Source organism: Varanus komodoensis, unplaced genomic scaffold, assembly GCF_004798865.1.
Source record: "Varanus komodoensis strain SLA01 unplaced genomic scaffold, ASM479886v1 scaffold2771, whole genome shotgun sequence".
Taxonomy (NCBI): Eukaryota; Metazoa; Chordata; class Lepidosauria; order Squamata; family Varanidae; genus Varanus; species Varanus komodoensis.
Window position 1 is genome coordinate 7,720 of NW_025335718.1, and position 1,737 is coordinate 9,456.

The window sequence follows — 1,737 nt, forward strand, 5'->3', positions numbered from 1 at the left end:
TAAGCCAACCCCCAAGACAGAGACGGAGTTTCAGCCTGCCTCATGGGGGAGTCAGACTGTCCCAATCCCAAAAGGGTGCTGAGAGAGCCAGAGCTTGTCCGCCATGCAGATGAGGCAGACAAGCCAAGCCAAGCCAACCCAAGATGGCGCAAACCCAACCCCCACGACGGAGCCAGCGTTTCAGCCTGCCTCATGGGAGAGTCAGACTGTCCCAATCCCAAAATGGTGCTGAGAGAGCCAGAGCTTGTCCTGCCTTGCAGATGTGGCAGACAAGCCAACCCAAGACGGTGCTAAGTCAATCCCAAGTCAGAGCCAGCGTTTCAGCCCGCCTCACGGGAGAGTCAGACTGTCCCAAATCCCAACCCCAATACCAAGATGGCACTGACTGAAACCTAGAACAGAGCCAGAGTTTGTCCTGCCTTGCAGATGAGGCAGACAAGCCAACCCAAGACGGTGCTAAGTCAACCCCCAAGTCGGAAACGGAGTTTCAGCCTGCCTCACGGGAGAGTCAGACTGTCCCAATCCCAAGATGGTGCTGAGAGAGCCAGAGCTTGTCCTGCCTTGCAGATGAGGCAGACAAGCCAACTCAAGACAGAGCCAGTGTTTCAGCCTGCCTCACGGGAGAGTCAGACTATCCCAATCCCAAGATGGCACTGACTGAAACTGAGGACAGAGCCAGAGTTTGTCCTGCCTTGCAGATTAGGCAGACAAGCCAACCCAAGACGGTGCTAAGCCAACCCCCAAGACATAGACGGAGTTTCAGCCTGCCTCATGGGAGAGTCAGACTGTCCCAATCCCAAAAGGGTGCTGAGAGAGCCACAGCTTGTCCTGCCATGCAGATGAGGCAGACAAGCCAAGCCAACCCAAGACGGCGCTAACCCAACCCCAAGCCGGAGCCAGCGTTTCAGCCTGCCTCATGGGAGAGGCAGACTGTCCCAAATCCCAACCCCAATACCAAGATGGCACTGACTGAAACCTAGAACAGAGCCAGAGTTTGTCCTGCCTTGCAGATGAGGCAGACAAGCCAACCCAAGACGGTGCTAACCGAACCCCCAAGTCGGAGACGGAGTTTCAGCCTGCCTCACGGGGGAATCACTGTCCCAATCCCAAGATGGTGCTGGGAGAGCCACAGCTTGTCCTGCCTTGCAGATGAGGCAGACATGCCAACCCAAGACGGTGCTAACCGAACCCCCAAGTCGGAGACGGAGTTTCAGCCTGCCTCATGAGAGAGTCAGACTGTCCCAATCCCAAAATGGTGCTGAGACAGCCAGAGCTTGTCCTGCCTTGCAGATGAGGCAGACAAGCCAACCCAAGACGACGCTAACCCAACCCCCAAGATGGAGACAGAGTTTCAGCCTGCCTCACGGGAGAGTCAGACTGTCCCAATCCCAAGATGGCACTGACCGAAACCCAGGACAGAGCCAAAGTTTGTCTTGCCTTGCAGATGAGGTAGACAAGCCAACCCATGTCGGAGCCAGCATTTCAGCCTGCCTCACGGGAGAGTCAGACTATCCCAATCCCAAGATGCCACTGACCAAAACCCAGGACAGAGCCAGAGCTTGTCCTGCCTTGCAGATGAGACAGACAATCCAATCCAAGACAGCGCTAACCCAATCCTCTAGACGGAGACGGAGTTTCAGCCTGCCTCATGGGAGAGTCAGACTGTCCCAATCCCAAAATGGTGCTGAGACAGCCAGAGCTTGTCCTGCCTTGCAGATGAGGCAGACAAGCCAACCC

The 1,737-nt window shown here is 56.0% G+C and overlaps 1 protein-coding gene across 1 annotated transcript in view; it reads left to right on the forward strand.

Annotated features, from left to right (window-relative positions):
- The first annotated feature begins 1,393 nt into the window (after positions 1–1,393).
- LOC123025545 overlaps positions 1,394–1,737 on the forward strand; it is a 5,977-nt gene continuing 5,633 nt past the window's right edge. The window contains exon 1 of the mRNA XM_044434365.1: positions 1,394–1,449. Within this exon, the coding sequence (XP_044290300.1) occupies positions 1,394–1,449 (56 nt within the window). The remainder of the gene's footprint in view (positions 1,450–1,737) is intronic.